The sequence below is a fragment of the Hydractinia symbiolongicarpus genome, chromosome 2 (genome assembly GCF_029227915.1).
Source record: "Hydractinia symbiolongicarpus strain clone_291-10 chromosome 2, HSymV2.1, whole genome shotgun sequence".
NCBI classification, from domain to species: domain Eukaryota; kingdom Metazoa; phylum Cnidaria; class Hydrozoa; order Anthoathecata; family Hydractiniidae; genus Hydractinia; species Hydractinia symbiolongicarpus.
The window spans coordinates 12,801,201-12,823,973 of NC_079876.1; the positions used below are offsets into that span (position 1 = coordinate 12,801,201).

At 34.1% G+C, this 22,773-nt stretch overlaps 3 protein-coding genes across 6 annotated transcripts in view; 2 read left to right on the top strand and 1 right to left on the bottom strand.

Moving 5' to 3' along the window:
- Window positions 1-22,773, bottom strand: part of LOC130629493 (uncharacterized) — a 73,618-nt gene that overhangs the window by 8,424 nt on the left and 42,421 nt on the right. The gene's annotated exons all lie outside the window — the stretch shown is intronic.
- Window positions 666-13,523, top strand: LOC130629496 (nucleolar protein 12-like). 4 transcript variants are annotated; one of them, XM_057442719.1, is made up of 6 exons: window positions 666-783; window positions 9,595-9,686; window positions 10,063-10,168; window positions 10,883-10,931; window positions 11,277-11,404; window positions 13,044-13,523. In XM_057442719.1, exons 1-6 carry the CDS (start codon window positions 781-783, stop codon window positions 13,182-13,184), a joined length of 519 nt encoding a protein of 172 aa, XP_057298702.1. In that variant the 5' UTR covers window positions 666-780; the 3' UTR covers window positions 13,185-13,523. The 4 variants fall into 4 exon arrangements, with proteins under 4 accessions (XP_057298702.1, XP_057298705.1, XP_057298703.1 ...); XM_057442722.1 differs by lacking the exon at window positions 666-783 and adding an exon at window positions 5,470-5,589; XM_057442720.1 differs by lacking the exon at window positions 666-783 and adding an exon at window positions 5,518-5,661.
- Window positions 14,379-21,194, top strand: LOC130629495 (zinc finger protein 883-like). The gene is made up of 3 exons (XM_057442718.1): window positions 14,379-14,930; window positions 18,146-19,218; window positions 20,657-21,194. The coding sequence occupies exons 1-3, from the start codon at window positions 14,394-14,396 to the stop codon at window positions 20,937-20,939; spliced, it is 1,893 nt and encodes a 630-aa protein (XP_057298701.1). The 5' UTR covers window positions 14,379-14,393; the 3' UTR covers window positions 20,940-21,194.

A 22,773-nucleotide genomic window follows, 5' to 3' on the forward strand; every position in this document is an offset into this window, starting at 1 on the left:
AGGAGAAGGACACCACGTTATAGCTGTTTTGCCTACTGGGTTTGGTAAATCGTTAATTTATCAACTTTTACCCGACTTTGTTCCAGAACGAAAGGCAGGCAATATTGTACTTGTTGTCTCTCCTTTAACATCAATTGTGTGGCGCCGTAGATTAGTGGTTATAGCTCTCGTACTCTGTGCGGGAGACCGGGGTTCGATTCCTCTTGACGGCGATTCAACATGGGCGAGTGAATGTTACCATAGCCCCGGGTTAACCCAAGCCATGTGAGGAAAATTGGGAAGATGGCACACTGTGTGGGCCGTTGGATGTTGCCGTGAGTTGTCTAGTAGAGCGCGGGCTCTAATTGGGTCTGCGTAGCTCAAAATGAGCATTAAATACTCTAGGACTCTCCATCTACGCCATGGCCCCTCCTGGAAATAATAGACAGGGTATATCCCTCGATATTTGTGAGGCTAGCCATGTAAAATATGCACATCTATCTATCTAATTATTCAAGATCAGTTAGTAAATTTAAGTAAAGTAGGCATTGAATGTGGTTTCTTACAACTCGAAGACCAAGCTAATAGCCAGAGATACGAACCCTTGTTTGAAGAAGATTTGAATGATGCATCAAATTCTGTTTTTAAAATTTCAAAAAACATTGTTGCAGGCAAATGTAAAATTTTATTTGCACATCCAGAGTCACTGTTATCAGATCAGGGAAGGAAGATATTATGATCAAAAATTTATGAGGAAAATGTTGTGGCTTGTGTGATAGACGAGGCGCATTGTGTGGAATTATGGTGAGTATAGCTAGCTAGCTAGTTTTCTTTGTATAACATAACATAACAAAAATCTACATACACAGCTATTATAAAAATAATATGCCTTAAATATAGCTACTAAATATATATAAACAAACTGATATATATTATATATCCATTTGAAAAAGTTTCACAAACAAAATATATGTATATGTATAGCTATAATAATTGAATAATATAAATTTATCACCATAATACAGTTAAGCTAAAAAATTGATGAATTACTATATGTTATATCTAGGGGTGAAGAATTTCGTACAGAATTTCAAAACTTATCAGTTTTACAAGCATTCTTCCCTCACAGTATCATGTTAGCTATGACTGCAACTGCTTCACCAACGAAATTACGTAATTTAAAAAAAGCTTTGAAAGTAGAAAATTGCAAAGTGGTTACTGCAAATCCAAATCGTAAAAGCATTTTTTTAAAAAAAGAAATAAGAATGAGTAATTGCAAAGGATATGAGGATATATTACTACCTATCGCAACAGAGTTAAAGCACAAAAAACAAAACTGCCCTATGACAATTATTTATTTAAAGTTAAAATATTGTGCCTATGCATACAGATTGTTTGAAAGAATTTTGGGTGGAAAAACATCCATCTTCTCGACTTTTTAATCAGTATCACTCACCACAAACAAAGTTAATGAAAACAACTATTTTAGAAGAAATAAGACGTGAAAACTCTAGAATAAGAATAATTTTTGTATTGTTTGTCACATTTTTTAACTGATTTTTAAGATTTGTACGACTTATGTTATTTAATCAATAAACATGTATTTTTTACCTGTTTGCTGCAGCCACCTTCAATAACAAGTACTGTATTTATTCTTTGCATTAAGGACAATTCATGCCATCTGTGCTGCATTAAAATTGAGTAAATAAAACACAATTTTATCTGTAGATCATGCTTTTCTTTTCTTGATCTTCAGTAATGAAGTCGTTTTGAGGTTGTTTTGTTTTGCCAAGTTCTTTAGGAAGTATTTTTGTGTTTGACTTTATGTCTGTTTCATTTGTTATGTTTAGTAAAGGCGTAAATTGTAGAGATTTTTTTGACTGGAAACAGTTTTTTTGGACAGGATAATTTTTATTTTTAATGTTGATTTTTTTTGGTTTTGACTGCTGGTTTGGTGAAAAAGCTGCACATCTTTTTACTGTTGTTTGCTGTTGTAAATGGATTTGTTGTTGTTGTACATTATTCTGGAAGTCAAAAATTTTATTGATAAACCTGTCACACTTTGAACAAATTGTTGTAGGCAATAGTTTAAACTCGGAAACGTTTAATCCACATGTTCTGAATATTTTGTGATGTAAGGATTTTTCCTTTCTACTTTTTGAAAAAATTCTGGTCAAGTGATGTGCTGATGTTTCTTCAGCACAAATTCGACACACTCCTTTGCCACCTTTATAAACTTTTTTAGGCGTAGATGGCAACATCTTCTGCAACGAGAGATTAACAAGAAGAGCACCTGCAACACTTCACTTCTCCCTCGAGCCATATTTATGAATGCATTACCTAGCTGGCTAGCAACAACAACGACTACTTTTTAACAAAAAATATCGTATATTTGAAAGAAATTCTTACTTTAGCTCTAAGACATCTTTAAAAAAAGGTTGAGGAAATGAGATTAAAAAGGAAAAATAATGCTTTTTAAGGATTTAAAACCACCACCAACAACGACGCTACATCTTCCGGTGCCATATTTGTTTATGTATCACTTTTAGGATTTTTGCTGACGCCAGCTAAAAGCGTTGCATAATTAGGGTAACGCCGTGGGCCAATCAGATGCGATACGGTGACCAACCTGGTCCAGGGCTATTTCGCCAGAACTATCAGAAAGCGCAGCGCCGTTGAGAAGCAAATAGTCCTGGGGACGAGGTTGCATGAATATAAAATGGCGTGTAATGGGGGAAAAGAATCTGGTAAAAAATTCATTAAAGAAAATATGCAGGCATTTCAGTTACACCTATTTTCGCATGTTGAAAATCGCGTTCAATTACGCCATCAGATTGTGGGCGTATAACATTAGCTAAATTATTGAAAATCTGGCCGAAACTTATGCAACAAAGTTCAGATTTGTTCCTGCCTTCTCCAGAGTGTTTGCAATCCCTCCTGAATGTAGCTAGCTATGGCTATTTTCTACTTCTAAATATTTTATGTTTGTCTAGGGTGTGACGACCATGTTTCAACAAAATAAGTATTAAAATTAACATTGGTAGTATAGCTACAAGATGCTAGCTCTTCTGGTGACTATGGGCAGCGAGGAGAGCAAGACAAAAAAGAAACAGTAGTATCAACCAGAAGGGTTGACCTGACTGACAACTTATGTAACTGACAACCTAGTTGTAGCCAGTATATATATTTACATAAGCTGCGTAGGTTGGGGAGATATGTATTTCAATACTGGACAGGTGGTAAAAGAAGTTTAGCGGTTTTATACAAAGTAAAAAATAGTTGTAGCCAGCCATTACGTGATTACACTTTTTTCACTAACATTCTTCGTTTACTGGCAACATTGTATGGCTACAACCTGAATTTTCCCATTTTATTGTAAAAACTGAAAGAAAACATCCTGAAATTTTATATATTGAAAACTAAAGATTAGAAACAACTGTTTTTTACTGAAATAGCAAACTCACCCTAATTTCTCTCTGCCTACATTTCAATTTATTTCATGATTCACACAATCATAAAGGCATGGCAAAATTGACAGCGTGGTTGTTGGGTACATGTCATTACCCAAATTCGTTAAATATGGCACCTGGAAATAAATAATTATAAATTCAATATATTAGTACCATTATTCCCAGGTCTAGTAAGTTTTGGACACTCAAAGTTTCAGAAAAGTCATAACTGGGGCTGAATTTAAAATAAATAAAAAAAAGGATATGTTCTTTCGATCATGGTGATTAAGCCTTATGCCTATGATCTACAATTATTACCAATTGTACCAGTACTGAAACTTCTGTACAGTACAGAACGGCCTAACATCACTCAGTATATATTCTGAGCAGTGGTTTTATTGAAGAGTACGCTGTGGACATCTTTGGTGGCACTCCATGACAGAGAGATTTCGAACCACCACCTAGTTACCAGCCCCCACTCACCTCCTTAACATCATTTTCTTTCCACCGTTCAGATATTTCGCTGACTTTTAATTTTTCCTTATACAGAAGATTTTTTTTTTGATCCTTGGGCAGCGAAAAAAAACATTTATCCTGGTATTTTCGACTGTTGTTAGTGCAATGCACAACAGCGCACCACAACATTATTCTGCCTCTCAACCTTACTGAATCAGTCTTTTGCAGGAGAAGTGTGCGATCGCACGCTCACTCCTTGGCACGCGACTAAATCGTTTGTGATTAATCGCACGCCTGGAAAATAAATATTGAGTTTTCAAAATCAACATTTAAAATCCATTTTGTAGCGTGCGATGGCAGCCCTCGAAAGAATTTTTGGCGACTCGTCAGACAAAAACGTCCGATAGATTTCCGTCATGGTCGGACACTTTTAGATCTCAAAAATTATTGAAAAGTCCTGGTCCTTTTAATCCATGAGCAAGCCTATTCATAGCCAACCTGACCATCCTAGCTAATTCACCGACTCCTGACTTAGTTAAAAGAACTACGTAGACATAAATCTCTTTTTCCTGGCCCCTTCGTCGTTGGTAACCAGGTCTTACACAAGAAATCCAGCCATGCGGGTCTTAACTAATGCGGAGGTGAACGCCGACGAAGCACTTACAGGCGGAATAGACATTTTATCATGGATTTAATTGTAGATAATCTTCAGGTCCGAATTTTATGGATTTTTTCTTTATGCCTGTAAAAACGAAAACCACGTGCGGTGTAAATTTTTTTGAAGTTTTAAGCCACGTGGATAAAGTTTTTTTTTTAACTTAAAACAAAGGATATTTTTGCCTATTTGCTTGTGATGACCTGAAAAGTGAACAATAAATATCAAAATGTATGTACAGTATAGTCATGCATACAATTTCGGACATGTAGAAAAGGAAGCTAAGATTGAGAGAGTCGCCATACCAGTAGACGCTTGATCATCGTGTTTGGGGTTCACGATTTTTAACGTCCCCCACTTTTCTACCGCAAAATGAATGCGCAACAAAAAATAACCCCGTGTCGTATTCGTAACATTCTTTGCATGTGCAGTTTACATCGCACGCGTTACTTGATTTACACGTGCGAATCATCGCACACCTACTCAAATATTCCTGAAAAAGACTGTTGAATGTGCGATCTGAGTCTAATGTCTCTGTGGCGGGACATCTAGTAAAGAGGAAACTAATTTTTAATTATTGATTGGTTGGCTTTTGAGTAGCTGGAAACAACTATGGAACCCTAAGTCATATTGAACTTCAAGTTTTATTAGCGATTGCTTCTTACTTTGGTTCATACAGAATTAGCACAGTGTGTGTTTACCTTAAGGTTTAGACACATCTCTCGCCTTCGATTTTTTAATTCCAAATGAATAATTCATGAAAAACGGTCTTTCACAATTCAGAGGGTAAAATTACCAAATTTTTTAAAAATATAATAAAATATCAGCCTGGCCCATGTTATTTTGGTCACTTCGGCGCGCTCCAGGTAAATATGTCACACGCGACATATTATTTCAGCCTCGCTTTAGTGCCTATCATCCACCATCCATATAAACAATCGAAGCGAGAGACTGCATGCTTTTTTTGTAAACAAGAATGAGATGTTGTTCAGTTGGTGTTAAGAAAGAAAACAAATAATTATTTATGTCTTTTATGTAAATTTGTTACAAGTAAGAATTTTTTGTCAAAATGTTAGTTGATTTTTAATCGGACAGTAGCTTTAAAGAAATGGGTTTGTTGGGGTAAGTTGAAAATATGAAAATCATAATGTTCATCATGTTTTCTTATATTACACAATCACAATATTTTCATTTCCTAGATTCCATGGTATTCTTTTTATTAAAAACCTGATGGAATCAGTAAAAGTACGCTAAAAGCATGGAATAGTTAATAAACAAACCCGTTATGTTCACTATTGTATTTGTGTTTGTGAGTTGAAGGTTGGAATATCAATAGAAGTTTTGCATCGCATCACAGTTTGCCAAGGTTAATCTTCCTCTTCCGCTCAAAGACTTCCCGTCAGATAGTTTTTTCCCTAACAATAACATAATTATAATGTATTCTACAATGTCGTTTTGATAAGAATTACCTTTGTTGTCATTTATCAAGGATCTTAAACCCCAACCCATTCTTATCGTCACATGATTAGTGCACTCAGCCTTTTCAATGAAACAGAGTGGTCCATATGGAATATGATGAGCTGTCTCCATCCCCAATAAAAGGTCAATATCGCACTTCATTCAATTGCATGGATCGTTTGAACATCATCAATATCCCTTCAGATTCCATTTTTTTAAAAAAAAGCAATGAAAATGACTGGTAACCATTTTACTGTGAAACAAAGATACATTGTGATAAATACCTGAAGGCTTCCATCATGGTTGAAATAACAATCAAGTTCGTGCTGTATGTACCACTGTATATATGCCAATGTGTCTACTTCACCTCTTTTTTTCTTCCCATCCATGACTTTGCACTGTCTACAAGAGCTGCTCTTAAAAATAATATCTACCACTTGCGAAGTATTTTCCGCTATTGCTGATATAATTCCTATCTTGGCTAACCATCCTCTGCTGCTCCACAATCCATCGAATGAAGTTGTCACAGTTTGAGTTTCTGTATCATTATTTATAATAGCTTTGGCACTTTTTGCTGCTTCTCTCATATTTTTCTGCATCAAACTGAATGCTTTCTCCTCTATATACTTTGTGTGTTCTGAAAACGCAGGCTTACTGACAGGTTGCGATAGACCAAGGACACTGCAAAATTTTTCTAATCCTTTCCATCCTTTTCCTATGATTCTGCTTGCAAGCACACTTTTTCTATTAATATTGAAATCCTTTTCTGATTTTTCTGTTGTGTAAAATCCGCCATTGTCGATGTGGGTGATGCAACTTTCATTTGAGCAGTTGAAGCTCGGCTTTGTTGCTAATCCCGCCCTAAAATTAGATTTTCCTCAACCTCTACTTTTAAAAAAGCATTGTCTACAAACAACTTACATATTCCGATAACAGTTTTATGTTTACTATCCAAGAACTACTTTCCGTTATATCTCCGTCGTCGTCGAAGTCATTGTCCGTATCAGAAAATTAACTTTCATCACTGCAATTATTTTCTTCCCATTTAAAGATTTTATTCTGACTTGCTGATAACTTCATCGAAGGTGTATTTTCATCGACATCATCAAACCATGGCCCTTTACTTATTCTTCATAACCTTCGTTTAGTAGGCAAAGTTAAATTATAAGTGCTACTTTTTTTACTCTTTCTCGAAAAACGGAAAGGATTACTTTTATAACTATATTTCGACATGATTCCAATTCAATATTAAGATTTCCAATAGCATGGCACATAGCCGTATAAATGCACAGATTTTCACTTCGACTTGTTAGATAATTTTGTTTGTTATTTTTTAAAAAGATGATTACGTTTTTGTTAGGACAATTACCTACATCAGCTGGCTTCAAATTTTTGTGACCTCAGATCTCATATGCATGCTCTTTTTTTAATGATTTTTTATATGACAACATTTATATATACAATACAGTCTGAATGTAATCTACCGTGTACACGCTAATATCACACCTTTGCAGTCGTTTGTCTTTTGTTATAATTAAATCCCTTAAAGGTTTAGCGAGTTTATATTTGCGTGTTATAAAACAATGCGCTCGCGAAGAAGTATCGGAGCAATTATATTTATAGATGCATTGTGTAAATGTATTGATAAGCTATTCCCTTAAGTATTAGCATAAAGTAATTAAATAATAAAAATCATACGCGAAGTTTTATAATACATTGCGCGGGAATGTATTGTTGATTTAATTACTTAAAAAGATTCCAGCGCGTTTACTTTAAGAAACATATGAGAAGCATTGTTCACAACTATTAAATGTCGCTTTTCGTTTATAAACTTTTAAAATGTGGTCTTAAAAAACATTTCTATCACCGCTTTTCGTTTTTAAACTTTTATAATGCAATTTAAAAAAACATTTCTATCGCTGCTTTTTGTTTATAAACTTTTAAAATGTTATCTAAAAAACATTTCTATCGCCGCTTTTCGTTTTAAAACTTTTAAAATGTGATTTAAAAAAACATTTCAATCGCCGCTTTTTGTTTATAAAATTTTAAAATGCAATCTAAAAAAGCATTTCTATCGCCGCAGACAAATTTAACTTTTTCAGACAAATGACATTTCATAAAAATACCTGAAACAAACAAATTAACTTTAATGAAAGACTTTTTTGAAAAGAAAAAAAATTAAATTATACTGGCTATAAAAATCGTGGAGCTCGCGAAAATAATCGTGGGACACACAATCCTTCGTGGAGATATATTTAATTACTGCAATTAAAAATTTGAAAGGAGTTCGCGCAAAATAGATTGCTAAAATTGATCTTGAAACCTATTGTGATTAAACAATCGATCGCGTGGGGTCATTGTTTATTAGCGAGGCAAAAAAAACAAAAGCTATCGCAATGTTATTGTTCTGTGTAACTATTCATACATATATTACAAAGTATAAACTATCTAAAAAATATTATTATGTATATTTTAATACGGGAGTTCCATATTATGCATAGTGTTTACAAAAAATATGCTCAACTCATTTTGCACATATTTCCTTGAGCACCTTCAAATATTTTCATGGAATATAAATTATTTTTTCTATATGTCATGAATTTTTTGCAAAAAACCTCAAAAAAAACTTTACAGTAACCCTAACTTGCATTTTTTATTTTTAATATCAATTTTCAGCCAACTATCATCATCATTCATTCATCGTTCTCGGCTTAACGTCCATGCTAGCATGGGTTGGACGGGGTATATTAATGACCCTCTTCTAATCTGATCTAGACTGTGTTCGATGTAAACTCAACTTCCTCTGTATCAAGTTTGTCCTTATAACCTTCTGCCAAGTCTTTCTTGGTCTGCCTCTGGGCTTTGCCCCAGGAACTATCAAGTCTCTACACTTTTTTACCCAATTATCCTCCTCCATTCTTTCCAAGAACTATAAAAAGATAATTCACATATAAGATTTACTTTAAAACAGGGTAACTATTTAATTAGCAGGGTATCAGCCAATTCTCACATTGATATTTCCTCAATACAATCGTGCCAAATTTTAGACTTTGTGCTTGTCATAACACTCTCCTCTTTTATGCTTTTTTTTAATTTTACAAAAGGAATGTTGATTGCGAAGTCTTTTATGAATAAATTTGTTTTTGAATTTCACTTTGATAGGAAAAAGTGTTGAATAATCTTCCAGACCAAGTGACCTGTGATGAAAGTCTGCTTTCGTTTTAGACTTTCATCTCTAATGTATTTGGCAAATTCTAATGGAGATCACTTTTTAACTTTTTAATTTTCTTTTTTATTGAGCTGAAACAATCCACCAGCTATAGGTTTTGTGATTTTCTGGGCTACTTTAAATATTTATTATTATTATTATTTAAGCAGATGCTCATTTTTCAGTGCTGCTTATTGCTTACTAACTACAACCTGTTAGTGTGTGTTATTGCTCTTTAGCACCAGGTGAGGACCAAGTTTTAACTTTTATCTCCTCCTTTATACCGCCACACTTTAAGTAAAGTTTAAATCTCCATTAAGACACCTATTTACTATGCATGTTCTTACAATTTAAATATGCTAAATAGTTCTATGTTTTTTTTTCTTTAGTTTAAAATTAAACATAAAATGGGAAAAGTTCCTACTCCTGGACATAAGAAACGCAACAAACTGATCCTTTCGTTTGATGACAGTGCACGGAAGTAAGTTATGATTTATCATCCTAAAAGTGGATTGCCTTTATTAAAAGGTTCCACCACCTACGTTTAGTAAATCTAGTTTGTATATTTTAAAGTTTTATAGTTAAATTTTGCTAAACAGCTTTTTTCATTTAATCTATTTCACCTGTACCTTTGTCTTGTCTAAAAGCTTTTTTTGTGTGGAATTTTATGCTTTGTTTGCAACCGCATACACACAGGCAGCAGCTTTTAACAAAAAATAAGAGTAACACTTTTTACCATACGTGATGCATCTATATTAAATAAAACCTGGCAAAATTTTTGTAAACACAGCTCCAAGCATCAGTACTTGGCAATTAGAAAGGCTGTTAAGTGAGATCAGGCTTGTAATTTATTTAAGAGAATATTTAACTGGTTTTCGAAAGAGGCGGCAACAAAGAAAAGAAAAAGCTCAAACTGAAATCGAGAAAAAACTGAAAAACAAAATCAGACAAGAAAGAACCAAAGTAAGCAAATTCTATTTTCATCCTTGTATATGCTGAGTTTCATAGCGCATCTAAAGTATGTTTTTCTCATCCTGTTTAAACGTAAACAGTGTATGATAAATGCTTAAATTCACCTTAATCATGATTTAAAACAAAAACAAATTTAAAGCAAATAGATTCATAACGTACTAGAAATCTTGTTGTTATGAAGTGAGTTTAAGAATTTAATACAGGATGCAAACATTATTTTGTTATTTCTTAGCTGTCTAAAATTATGTTTGCATTAAAAATATTTAGCCTATTCATGTGAAATTCACAATCTGATGCTTTGGATTTTTTTTAAATTTTTATATTTTTATATTCAACTATTTACTTACTGGTACTTTCACGTTTTCGAATTCACAAAATTAAATTCCTACAAAAAAGTTTTGAACTTGATTCATCTCTATAATAATAGCCATCATCTACCTGTTTGTCTGTCTGTTACAGGAAACATGAAATGTAATACCCTGTGGATTTTTTCATGGGTTGACGACTAGTTAAAATAAAATCTTCCAAAATGTAAAGTTTTTAATAATACTCAGTTACAAATCATCATATTGTTGAAACATTTTGCGAATGGCCTGATTCTCACAAATTTTTCAAAATTTTCAGGCACAAGTACTCTGAAATAGAAAGTATGATACTGCAGTCATATGGTTATTTCTAGTGTGAATTTCTTATTTATTTATTTAGAAGCGAAAAGCAAATCAAGATAAAATTAATGATATTTTACAAGGAATTCGTAAGATTTTTAATATAATTTATTGGGGATGCTTCCTAAACAAATTTTCACGCAATGATTTTTTACAAGAATCCTAGCTTGAAGAGAAAAAATGTTAAGAAATTGATTGTCTAAAAAGTGATTAGAAAGCTTATCTCACTGTCTAAAGCCACCCTTTTGTTTGTTTTCAAATCAAACAACATTGTGTTTTTTTTGGTAAAGTTGCGAGTTTATGTAGTGTCACGCAACCACAAATTAAGCCTTACAAGTTCTATGAGTGCAAGAATCTTATTATTTTTTCTGGAAAATGTGTTTTTTGTAATCCGATCTAATTTTCTTTAAAATACATTCCACTTTTTTGTTTAGGCATGCCATACGACAATATGAACACAACATCCGAGCAATGTGAGAAAGTTGATTTTGGTACACACGAGGTCACGATAAAAACAGATATTGATTTCGCGGAAACAGGGTTGATTATGGCACAATCTAAGGTTAACTTTAGGATTTTTTACAAGATGTTTGTTTGTTTATTTGTGCTGTTTTGAATTTTAACTAAGCAGCTTCATACGTAAAACAGAAACTGATTTAATTTTTTTTCTCAATTACACGTTCATAGCTCCTTTGGGTATATATACTCTACAGTGCTAAACACGTCCTAGAATCTCCCAAATAACCTAAAATTAGACCTTAAAATGTTGATTTCTTCTAAAATGATCATTCGTTATTTTATTTTATTTTTGAATAGTAACTTTTTATTATTACAAAAAAATGAGGTTCATGTTTTTTTTGACATTGAAACAAGAAAAGACTTCAGACAATTAATTCTGATATATAATAGTAAAGCACGATTTACTTGTTACGTGGTGTCATTCGTAAAGAGTGAGCCAATGACATAAATTTTTAGGATTTACGTACAGGGCACTTTTGTTACACTCATAAGCGCAAGAAATGCACACATAAAATTTGGTACTTGTTACAATAATACCACTGGGTTTGTTTACAAAAGAGAACAGCCTCGACGTTGTTTGATGTTGTTCTTACAGGTAGCTTAGCTACCCTATTGCTAGATTTAGGATTAAACTAGCATTTATTACTTAATACTCAGTAAAATAGGACAAGTTTGAATATTAAACTTTTTCACTATAGCTAGCTGACTAAAGTATGAAAGGACAAGACTGGGCTTTTTAGCTGGGTTAAAAGTCAAAACTTAAGAGGAAAATTACATCACAGTTTTTAAAACTATATTACACATGTTTGAGAACACCTCCTGGGGAAATTCATTGTTCATCAAGTTACCCCATATGGGTAATATGGAAGATTTCTTCATAAAAAACATCAGAAACTTTTTCATGTGGATTACTTTAACATTAACAAAAATTAAAAAATTTAAAGATAAACTTTTGCGATTTTGTTATTTATTAGTTTTCAAATTTCTCGCTGAAAAGTTTTAAGGTTTAAAACCCATGTTCCACAGTAACTTTTCGTCCTTATTCTAATGTCATGTCATATTCATGTAAATCCAATGATCTAAGCCACGATTCCTTAGCTTCCAACGCGTCTCGTTCACAAGTTTTACCGCTAGCCAATATGATTGACAACGTCGAGGAACCCTTGGTAATTTTGAAAAAATGTGGCTCTGCCTTACGATTTTCAGATTTTTGCTGCTGATATCAGCATATCTTAGCCCTCGAGTGCCACACCTCCGTATATATAGGAGTTAATTATCTTTAATTATTAGTAACTTCATTCCTCCTTTAAAACTTTCTAAAATATGGAACAGTTTTTATACCTTTTTTAGTGCTTTCTCCTTAAATTTCACCTAAGAACCTCCGAACCTTCTTCTAAAATCCCTGAATATTATGAATTTAAAAAACTTTGACCACTTGGTTATTTGGCATGTATAGCGGCAGTTTTTTAGTATTTGAAATGGGCATTGTTTTTATTTGTGCAGTGTTTTTTTAAAAATATTAGTTTGTTGTTCTTTATACTGCTCCTGGAATAACCTAAATGTTGAATGATGTGTTATATACACATTGTAGAACTAGCTATAAGTTCCCTGACCCTCTTTGTTTGTTTTATTTTTATTTTAACATTGAATTTATTGATTGATGTTTCTGTGATTATCTTTAGAATGATGAAGTTACACCAGCAAGTTCTAAGCTAAAAGAAGTCAAGAAAAAAGAAAAACCAGTGAAAAAGATGCACAAAGAAAAACCAGTGAGAAAGATAAACAAATATAAAGGTGGAAAAGTTAGAAGGAAGAAAAAATGAGTTGTAGATTTAAATCTTGGGTCATAGATTTAAACCCAGACTTGATAAATAGGGATATCAACAGCTTGATTGTGAAGCAAGAATTAAAAACACGTTGGTGTTGAAAATGTTGCACTGAGAAGTCATGAACACAAATTAAAAATGTTTGATCAACTTCTGCTGCAACTGTGCAGAATATTTATTTGGAAAGTTTGTAAAGGACATTATTGTTTTTATCTTTTCCATTTTCTTGGTTGACATTGAGTAATTTTCTCATTTGTTTACGTTTTCGTATGTAAATACTAGCTACCTGGTATCTTGTGTTTTTTTTCATCACTTTAAAATAATAATGATGTTTCATGTCTGATATTTTTTTTTATGAAATATCTGTTCAACTTATTGACCAGCAAGGACTTAAAGGGGCTACGAACCGGTTAAAATACTCACATTCCGTATATCCCGCTCCCATATTAAATATACAAACGCGTTTTGCGCAATGAACAGACTCGCTGGTTCAATAATTTTTTTTGAAAAGTAAAGAAATATTTCAGCGAGTCTCATTCCGGATGGGAACATGACCAACGCTGGAGAAGATAAAAATTCTAAATTCGAGTCTGTAAAATACATACATGCCTGAAAAATAGCCAGTTTGTTTTTCGCCGCCATCAGTTCGACTTTCGTGGAATTCACTAAAATCGAAAACCAACAGCCGTTCCGTTGCCCCTTTAAGTTTGGTAAATTTATTGTAGGAGAAGAAAAAGGGGTCTTCTTTATAAGAAACATAGATTTTTATGGTAAAAAGTTTATGGTAAAATGAATTAAAATTTGGTGTTAGTTATCAACAATATACTGTTTAGGTTTAATGACTTTTGATAGTTGACTGTGATATAAACTTTTATTTTAAGTCTTCAATTTATGTTCGGATATATATCAACATTTTTATTGGTAGAGATTTAAATTGTTAACGGAAATTGTGTTTTAAAAAATGAAGTATTGTGTTTAGCACCTGGAAGGCCTGCTACGGAGATGGACTATCTCTTTAATAATAGCCATATTCTGTGTGTTCAAAATGGCTGTTGGTAGCTTCATTCCAGGTTCCACACAGAGTTAATAATTTGCTGACATGTGGCCCCATTGATTTTTCCACGGGTAAGCGACTAGAACATTAATAATATCTATACATTACTTGTTTAGCCAAAAAGTTTAAAACAACATGTTGATCAAATAAAGATGAAAACAAACGAAGGAGGAGAAGGAGGAGCGTTACAAGACGAGAGCAAAGCTGATGTACTAAGGTATGAAGATCTGAAAGAAAGAAGTGGTCAGATTGCTGAAGATCAAATTAAAGTTGAAGAAGACTTGGATGATGTTGAGTGTGACCAAGGCGGACAACAGAACACTGAGAACAATGTTCCAATAAACACCGTCTACCAAAAAGATAGAGAGATCGAAAATTCGGAGCAAAACGATGAAGAGATGGGTAATAAAGAACAAGACGACGGAGAGTTAAATAATGCAGAGCAAAACAATGGAGAGGTGAATGATGCAGAGCAAGGCGATGGAGAGATGAATTCTGCAGAGCAAGACGATGGAGAGATAAATAATGCAGAGCAAGCCGATGGAGAGATGAATTCTGCAGAGCAAGAAGATGGAGACAATACGACTGTGTTGTTAGTGGAAGTAAATCTATCAAAAGAAGACGGATCATCAGAAGCTGTAACTTTAGAACTTCTATGCCCCAGCTCTCTCGTGGTTGAAGAATCAGAGGTATATAGAATTTTTCAGGCATGTGAGAAAAGTGAGACCCGATACCCAATACCCTGACATCAACACCTGAGACCCAATACCCTGATATTTTCTTTTAATATATATTTTTTTTAATATAAACAATAATAAAACACATTTTATATGCATGTTTCTTCGTTACACGGAAATATTTGTTGCACGTAATATGCGAATATGGTGCTGGCTCAACAATAGTTTTATATCGCTAGAAACTACAATGAAACTAGCATCAAAAAAATTTTGACTGAATTTTTTCTCTATAACCATACCAAGTTGATACATTTTCGTGGGTGTAGTTGAGAAGGAACAAGACAATAACCATTGTCTGTTCTCGCAGGTGGTGCTGGTTTATTCACTGTTGTTGAAGGTGGAATATGTTGCCTTGATGCTACTGTTGAAGATGTTTGTATTGAAGGCGCAGATACTATTGCGTTGAATATGAAGTAGTCGGTGAAGCCGTTAAAACAATAGTAGGCTGCGATAACGGTATTAAATTGGTAATTGGAACCTTTTTGACGTTAGCTGGCCCTTTTCTTCTACAAGTCGCTTTGTTTTTTTTTTTCCCGCGTTTTTCTCTTTAGAAAAGTCTACTAAGTTTCTCATATTTTTTTCGCTATGCTTCAAAAAGGTTTGACCAAATTTAACTTGCATGCAATGCAGACAGTATGCGTGTATATTTCAAAACTTTTAAACCGAAACCAAATTAGAATGTTCTCTTCTTGTTCATTCCAACTGTGAATGGTTGTTCTTCATTTTTAGCATTTTTCACATCATATGTATCGCCAAATCCTTTAACGGAAGGTACGCCTTGCTTCGAATAAACCAACATATCATCTCTGATATTTTATGTTGAAAAAATAAGAAATTAATGAGAAAAAATTAGGATTTTTATTAAAATAAAACATCGCCGAAAAAAAAATTATGAATAAAAATTCAGGGTATCTGGTCTCAGGTATCGGTGCCAGGGTATTGGGTCTCGGGTATCACATAGGGTATCAGGTTCCACTTTTCTCATATGCCAATTTTTCAGAGTCCTTTGGTGTTTCGATTTGATGATATATTTGTAGACATCTACATTTCAACTTAGTTTTGTCCGTTAAAATTATGATTTTTTTTCTCTGAGAGAGAGAGCTTGTCTTTTTCAGGCTGTTGTCGGATCATGAGTCAGGTTTATTTCCACAGGAAGCCAACATGTAGTTGTTGTTATTGAAAACTAAAGTAGTCCATCATATGAATTATTTTAACGATGCTCCACCCTTGTACCTTAATAAGGAAATTAATTTTCGCAAATTTCGTAAGTTTTTGTCATTTTCGCAAAAATGAATTAACGCAGAAATTATAAGTAAATTTGTAAAAATTCTTCTCCTAATTTGGCTAGGCGGATATTAATGCAATGTATATATACATGCTGTGTGGGCTGTATATATGCTGTGCGGACTGTTTTTATGCTGTCAAGGCTGTATAAATGCTTTGCGGACTGTATATATGCCGTGCGGGCTGTATATATGCTGTACGTACTGTATATATGCCGTGCGGGCTGTATATATGCCGTGCGAGCTGTATATATGCCGTGCAGGCTGTATACATGCTGTGTGAGCTGTATATATGCCGTGCAGGCTGTATACATGCTGTGTGAGCTGTATATATGCTGTGCAGGCTGTTTATATGCTGTACAGGCTGTATATATGCCGCACAGGCTGTATATATGCTGACATATATAGCGCATGTCGGCAACTTGACAATGCCGGATTAACGTATGAAGTAAATTTGAAATATAATACAGTTAACTCTCCGTGATTCGAATTCCCACGGAAAAAGTTTTTTTGTTCGAATTATAGAAAGATTTGAATTATAGAAAGTCCGGGGGGCTTCCACCGAGTCAGGGAAATCAGGGAAAGTCAGGGACTTTTATCTGATTCATTTTTGGGGAAAGTCACAGAATTTTTTGTCTTTTAACTTGACTTACACTGATAGAACTTTACTGACAGGTTCTGTTAGTCATTCAGTGGAACTAACATACTCTTGACCATTTTATGTAGTATATGGATTAAAGCTCTATCAATACGGTAAGTTATGTTGCGACAAATACGGTTTAAACGGTTTTAGATAATTTGTTTTTTTCTTTGGCTGTAGAATTCTTGAAAAAGTCAGGGAAAGTCAGCGAATTTGACCTCAAAAAGTCAGGGAAAGTCAGGAAATTTGATACCATATTTTCGGTGAAAACCCTGAAGTCTCTGGAATTCAAACGTTCAGCTTCAGAGATTGATAAATTCGAATTAGAGAGAGAAATTACGTTAATTTCAAAATCTAAAAATTTTTTCAATCTTTATTTTCATACTTTACATAAAAAAGAAACTCTATTTGAAAAACTGTTGAATATTTGATTGCTTTACATTGGAGAGGCGGTCTCTTTCAACAATACGAGTTGCATCACCAAGTACTTTTCTCAGGTCGACACCAAACGATGTAAAAAAGCTGTAATCTTATACGATAGTAATTTGATCGACTTCGCTGTTAGGCCTTCGCTATCAGAATGTCCATCTTTTTTTTCGCTATCTTCCACTTCCACACCACCAGTAACTTCGTAGAAATATAAACGTTTTGAAAAATACGTTCGAATGACAATTTTTTAATTTTAGAAATACATTTGAATTTGTCAAAGCCCTGTTTACACTCTAAAATTTGAATTAGGGAGCGTGCTGAAGGGACTGAAAAACTGTTGGAGTTGTAGAAAGTTTTTTAGAAGAGTTTGTTAAAGAAAATTGACGGTGACTGCGCACTCGTTCGAATTATAGAAATATTCAAATTATAGAGATTCGAATTAGAGGGAGTCAACTGTACCATTCTTTCTATCCTCCTGCAAAATGTTACATTGCTACATAGTTCGCATAAGTTTATCTGCTATAGGTACTTAGTACTATATATGTCTGAATTATTTTGACATATCTAACGCACCTAAAATGGCATGTGAACTTGTAGCTTAAAATAAGAGAAAAAAAAGTCTTCAAATAGTTTTCTTCGCAATATTCAATTCTCATGACGTATTAGGACTTCATTAAAATTAATTTCCTTCAGTTATCTGCTGCACTTTGCGGCTGATGTTACAAACTCTCCATCTCAGCTGTTATTTTCACTACGTTATCAGACATTTTTATTTAGAAATTTAAATTTTTAGTTTATTTATTTTAAATTTTTAGCCTCAGTCTGAAGAAAAAGAGCCTGGACACGAGAGAGATAAAAGACAATTCGAATGCGATATTTGCCACAAGAGCTTTAAGCAACGTCATCATCTGAAAGCACATCTCATGATTCACACTGGAGAAAAACCGCATAAATGTGAGGAGTGTAACAAGGCTTTTATAAAAAAGCACGACTTGAAACGTCACATGCAAACTCATGCGAAAGAAGAAACTCCTGATTCAAAATTGGAAGAGGATTCGAGTAGAAAAATATTTCGCTGCGACGAGTGCGACAAAACGTTCGCGCGCAAGAAAGGATTGGTTGCACATTCGATTATTCACAAAGGGCGACAGTTCACCTGTAGTGTGTGTGAGAAGCGTTTCTACCGCGGCGCTGATTTGCAACGCCATGCATTAATTCACACTGATAAAAAACCTCACAAGTGTGACACCTGTGGAGAAGAGTTCCGACATAGCTTCTTGTTAACCAATCATATGAAACGACACACGGGTGAAAACCTTCTGTTTTGTTCCTTCTGCGATAAAACATTTGTTTCGATTAGCCGTCTTAAACAACATTTTCGGACACACACGGGGGAGAGGAGTTACATTTGTGATGTGTGTGGTGATAGTTTTGTACATCACAGCACTTTAAAGTCTCATAAGCTCTCTCACAGCGAGGTGCAGCCTTACACGTGCGATGAATGTGGAAAATCTTTCAACAGGAAATCGAACTTGAAAAAACATTTACGAATACATAACGACGAAAAAATTTATAAGTGTCACCTCTGCGGAGAAGGGTTTATGCATCACAGTACAATGAAGGCGCATATATTTGTACACGGCGGAGAAGATCCGTTTTCGTGTAATTTGTGCGGCAAGACTTTTAATCGACGTTCGAATTTAAAAAAACATCAACGCATCCACCTCGTTCAAGCCATTCAAGAGGAGATCATAACACCACGTGTCGAACGCGCATCCGTAGAAGTGAACACATGTGAAACGGCAGCTATGCAACTCATGACAGAAGACGTGGCGGCTTGTCGAGCGATAATGAATGAAGATGGCGTCGTTGTTGCGGAGGAATCGGAGTAAGTAGTAAAACATTTGTTTTGTGAAAAAAATATTCTTTATATGCCTACTATAAATTTGCGAATTATCAAAAAATTGTCGCTTAAAATGTTTTTGTCAAACTTTTCCTTATTAATAGCTATGTATAGGCGTTTAAAAATTTCACTGTGATGTGATCTCGTATCTAGCAAAAATATTTAATTAAATTTTATTTTAACAGAATATAAAAGAAATCAAAATATCGAGAACGATTTTCCTCGCAAGATATAAAATTCCTGAATTTTGTAAAAATTTATTCTCGCAAAATATTAAAGCTCCTAAATTTCCGAAAATTAATGCAAACGCTTAGCATTTGATTGGCTGAAAATATATCTCACAATTTAATGAGAGTTGCTTCAAACAGATAGTAGATTTCGGCTCATTCTTTCCAAAAAATATTTTTGTTGAATTAACACAATATATTACTTTATTTATTTTTTTCTTTTCACATGAAATTTTACAAAGTTTTTAATTCGTCAAATTTCTTCTCTTTACAAAAGGGCTAGGAAAAGAATTTTTTATTCGTATAAATAATTACATTTCTGGTAAAATTTCACGAATTTTTTATTAACTATATTTCGTAAGGAATAGTCCGCCAGTACTTCATTACGCCAAAATTTATATTTATTACATAATTGATTTTTTTCTTAACCCATCCCAAAATTTCGATACGAAACATCACTGTTGTTCGCTCATAATGTATTTACATTGACTGTATCTACGCTCCCATAAAGGATTCAAAGTATCGTATGTGAAAAAAGGATGTTGAAGAAAAGAATGACCGATCGTCAACACCAGGTCAGGGTAGCTTCGCCTCGTTATGGTGGTATCAGAAACAAGCTCTTCTTGTTTCTTACGTCTTCACTTTACCCACACAACATCCTTTCTCTACATACAATACTTTCCAAGACCTCCACTGGATAGTGACAGCCAATCTAAAAACAAAATCAAATCTTTTCTAAGCCTGCGAAACCTTAAACGTTCTAAGGTTATGTAGCGCAAGTTACAACACAAATTAAGAAATTGTAAGGAGTTGGAGGATCTGTGCATCGGTAGCTCAGTCGGTAGAGCGTTCGACTCACGCCCGAAAGTTCATAGGTTCGATCCCACAAGGCCGTTGTCTGATTAGGCAGGAATTTGATTTAAATATGCTAGAACTGCCGTTATAATCTCTTCCAGAACCAGTTAAGGGGTAATATCTCTTAAATTAGTGATTACATAAAATATAAATTGATAAATAGATTGACTCTTTGATAATGAAACAACATACTCGTTCTACATACAACTGAGAATTAAAGGGTTAGGGCTAATCGAGGCAAATGATTGATTGCCTCTGTTGTTCCAGTCTTTCTTATAAGGATTAGTACCAATGATTACGTTTAATTGAAGATCATATTATCAACATTTGTTTTGTTTTAGAAATATCCAAGAAGAGGTTGTCATATGTTCCGAGTTGGAGAATCGCACATGTCCTATCTGTGATAAAGTGTTAAAAAACAAGAATCATATGAGACAACATTTGCTCACACATACTAGTGAGAAACCGTTCGAGTGTGAAGAATGCGGTAAGAAGTTTAACCGCAAGTCTAACCTAAGAAAACATGAGAAAATACACACAGGTGTGAAACCACATGGTTGTAATGTGTGTGGAAAGAGGTTCCTTCTCATCTACGATTTGAATCGCCATAAGAAAATACACTAATTCTAGACTGCCTTGATTGATCAAAGTTATGATGGAGATAAGACGGAGCTGCGCATGCGTGATAATCACAACTACCATGGCTGCTAAAGAATGACTTTAATAAACAAATCTGAGATCTATTGTTGCTGCGCATGCGTGAAGGATGCTGAAAAGAACGGGAAATTTTCTCTGTTATTTCTTGATGGCGTTTGTAAATAATTGATACTAAGAGTATTTGTCATTCACTTTTACTTCTGAAATTAGTTGCAAAACAAATTTACAAGTCTCACTTATTGTTTAATATTCAATGCACATCATTTTCAGCAATTTCATTTGTTTACTTCACATTAAAACGATGTTCACACTAAAGCCGTGTTTACAACCTTGAATCAACTCTGCGGACGAGATGACGTGATGACGTTCTATATACGCCATGTGTGAACAAGGTCTAAGTATTTGTTTTCACTTTAACGAATATTAGAATAACGTTCCTTTGTATAAAGAAAATGAATTTTCAATCGGTAACAGGGAGAATTACAATGGACAATGACGTCATCCTTGATTGCAGTTCTGATTCATATCGACAAGTTGTCCACTCTGTCAAGAAATTTTCAAACATTAAAGTACAGTACAATATGCGCTAACTCAACCTCAAAATTAGAAATTATGGTCCAAGAGAAAACAAAAATACCTTAAAAGAAAGTAACGTGGTAGCGGACTTACAGATTACGAATTTTTTATTCATAATTCTTTGATATCGCAAGTTCTTTTTTCCAGATTTTTTATAGACAAAGAGCGGGGGTCGAGGTTGGAGAAAGCTAAGATTGTTTGTGAGAACGCAAAGTTTGAAATAGCACATGTTCGACATACAGTTCACAAACAGTATCATTACAACAAAAAAAACAACTGTTTCGTAGCGAAACATTTTCTAAAAATCTTTTTTACAGCCTTTGCATGATTCGGCACAACCTCGCTGCCAGGGCATTTTGCCTTTTTGATGAAGTTTTGACGAGGTTGGGTTGGAAAGTAAATTGCACATGCACAAATGTTTTGAACAGAAATTAATCACAATTCTTTTGCATACTATGACAGTAACAGTAGCCTACATTAATGTTTCTTCTCAACTCCTCTGAAATATGTTTAGCGAGACAAAACAATATATAGCGCTAATTAGAGGGCATTGCTTATTTCAAAGTTTGAGTAAGAGGCGAACAATGATTAGAGGTGCATTGAGATTCACGATGTTGACAACAGACTCATTAGAGGTGTATTAAGATTCACAATGTTGACAACAGACATATATTTATTTTACTCGTTAATTACCTGTCGAGCTAATTAACAGACATTTCTTATTCATCGACAATTTATTTCCCCTGCAAGACACAAGATAAACTCATAATCAATTCTCCAAATAGAGAACGGGTAATAAGCGTATACGCTTCTCTCAGTTTTCCTCTACTTTCTCTGATCAGCAGACAAAACCAAGATTTAATTTTGTGTAATGTACTCTGTAGGCCAAATATGATAGAAAATCCAGTTACCTAGCTGATTTTTAGCCAGGATGCCTAGCTGAGCTTAATTGAAATTTGAAGTGGTTGGCTAGAGGTTTCTACTATAAATAACAAGATAAGATAACAGCCTCCATGTTCAACACAAAGTTTGATGAAGAAATCCAGAGAACTATGAAGAACCTATCATCATCATCATCATTCTCGGCTTAACGTCCGTTTTCCATGCTAGCATGGGTTGGACGGGGTATATTAATGACCCTCTTCCAATCTGATCTAGACTGTGTTAGATCTAAACTCAACTTCCTCTCTATCAAGTCTGTCCTTATAACCTCCTGCCAAGTCTT

Coding starts and splice junctions, on each gene's coding strand:
- LOC130629495 (XM_057442718.1), top strand. CDS start 14,394: ATGAAAACAAACGAAGGAGGAGAAGGAGGAGCGTTACAAGACGAGAGC. Junction 14,931..18,145: donor TCGTGGTTGAAGAATCAGAG/GTATATAGAATT, acceptor TTAAATTTTTAG/CCTCAGTCTGAAGAAAAAGA. Junction 19,219..20,656: donor GTTGTTGCGGAGGAATCGGA/GTAAGTAGTAAA, acceptor GTTTTGTTTTAG/AAATATCCAAGAAGAGGTTG.
- LOC130629496 (XM_057442719.1), top strand. Junction 10,169..10,882: donor TCAGACAAGAAAGAACCAAA/GTAAGCAAATTC, acceptor TTATTTATTTAG/AAGCGAAAAGCAAATCAAGA. Junction 11,405..13,043: donor TGATTATGGCACAATCTAAG/GTTAACTTTAGG, acceptor GATTATCTTTAG/AATGATGAAGTTACACCAGC.